Here is a 1,795-nt window from a genome sequence, read left to right as displayed (position 1 = left end):
AGTGTAAGCAACGGTTTCTTTGTGTGTCTGTTATTATAGTTTCCTTATTACTAGTTTCTAGGACAGAGACTGAATAGGTAACCCAGAATCATCTGTCCAGAGAAGGTCCCTGGGGGAAATGCTGTATGGCGAGGAAGCCCCACATCCTCACAAGAATCCTGCTTGTAACCTCCATATGCACCTGCTAGAGGGAATACAAGCCAGAATTGTGCAGAGTGTGTGCCCCCTGGTGATACTGATAGTCTTCTACAGGGAGGTTTTTGTCTGGACTCACAGTGATTTCCCGTCACTGTGTCCTTCGCACAGAAATACGTGGCCGTATCCTCGAGCCTCAGGCTGTTCATCTGCAGATCCACTGTTGTCTTGGCGTTGTCCCTGGAGATGGTGAATCGGCCCTTCACGGAATCTGTGTAGTATGTGTTTCCACTACTACCAATTGCTGCAATCCACTCCAGCCCCTTCTCTGGAGGCTGGCGGACCCAGTGCATGTAGTAGCTTCCAAAGTTGAATCCTGAAGCTGCACAGGAGAGTCTGAGGGAGCCCCCAGGCTTCGCCAGGCCTCCCCCAGACTCCACCAGCTGCACCTCACACTGGACACCTGCAGACACAAGACATCCTGATCAGGAAACTGTCACACATCCACTGCTTCTCTCACTCATATCCACTCACATACTCAGTGTCTCGCGTCCACCATGAATTACCTTTTAGAACAGCAACAAGGAAAATCCAGCCAAGCACAAACTCCATAATGAGATGTCTGTGTTCTGTCCTGATCACAGAATGGGAACACCTGGGACTCCGGGGCTGCGGTTTCTCTCCCAGCTACAGGGTAGGGGCTGGGCTGGTTTAATCAGCACAGATAGGGCCCTATTTGCATATCCTTTGACTATATATCAAACTCCAGCCTTAGATTTGATTCTTTAAAAGCCAAAGACAGGGTTAGGAATCCACTTCCAGACCACTTTGTGTTGATGGCGCTGTGATAATATGAAGAATTTAAATCTCTGTATACAGTTATCTTTGCATCTGTTTGTCCATTTTTACATGTCTTTTTCAAGCAGGTTATTTTTGGTATATAATACTTTACTTTTTAGTGAAATTTATTCCTAAATACTTTGTTTTCTGCCGTTTCATTTTTTTGCCATTTTATATTGGTTATTTTTTTGTGACAGAGAGATGGAGAGAGAGAGAGTCAGAGAGAGAAAGTTAGATAGAGAATTGCAAGCAGTGCGGAGCCTGATGCAGGAATAAAACTCAGGAACAGTGAGATCACGACTTGAGCCAAAATCAAGATGAGGAACTTAACCACCTGATCCCCCAGGTGCTCCATTTTTGCCATTTCACATTGCATTCTTTTGTTATTTCTTTTTCCTATACTGTGTTCTTGGTGTGTATAACTGCAATTTTTTGTATGTTGATTTTGTATCCTGAACTTTCCCTGAATTTGTTAATTTTTCAAATACTTTTTTGTGTGTGGAATTTCTATGGTTTTACTATATATAAGATCATATCATTTTCTAACAAATAATTTTCGTCCTTCCTACTGATTTCCATGTCTTTATTTTGGTTTTTTTTATTGCTTGGTTTTTCTGGATACACCTTCCAATTGTAGGAGCAACCTTTCCCTTCTTTGATTTTCTTTTCTTTGCTTCAGTGTTCTTTGTCTGGTCTAATAATTCAATTGACATAGGACAGACCTTGAGTAGAAAATAAAATTCATTTTGCATGTGCATGAGCTTTCGAATACTATGACACCCAGAGAATGAACAAAGTAGACAGGACTTGTGCCTTTTAG

The 1,795-nt window shown here is 42.2% G+C and overlaps 1 gene segment (V, D, J or C); it reads right to left on the bottom strand.

The window, feature by feature from the left end:
* Nucleotides 1-907, bottom strand: part of LOC115291334 — a 1,986-nt gene extending 1,079 nt beyond the window's left edge. Inside the window, 2 exon segments of the V gene segment in view lie at nt 237-598; nt 702-907. Of these exon segments, the coding sequence occupies nt 237-598; nt 702-747 (408 nt within the window).
* Nucleotides 908-1,795: the final 888 nt, after the last annotated feature.

The sequence above is a fragment of the Suricata suricatta genome, chromosome 5, assembly GCF_006229205.1.
Source record: "Suricata suricatta isolate VVHF042 chromosome 5, meerkat_22Aug2017_6uvM2_HiC, whole genome shotgun sequence".
Taxonomy (NCBI): domain Eukaryota; kingdom Metazoa; phylum Chordata; class Mammalia; order Carnivora; family Herpestidae; genus Suricata; species Suricata suricatta.
The sequence above is the reverse complement of the archived record's forward strand: the minus strand, read 5'-3'. Positions and strand labels throughout refer to the sequence as shown.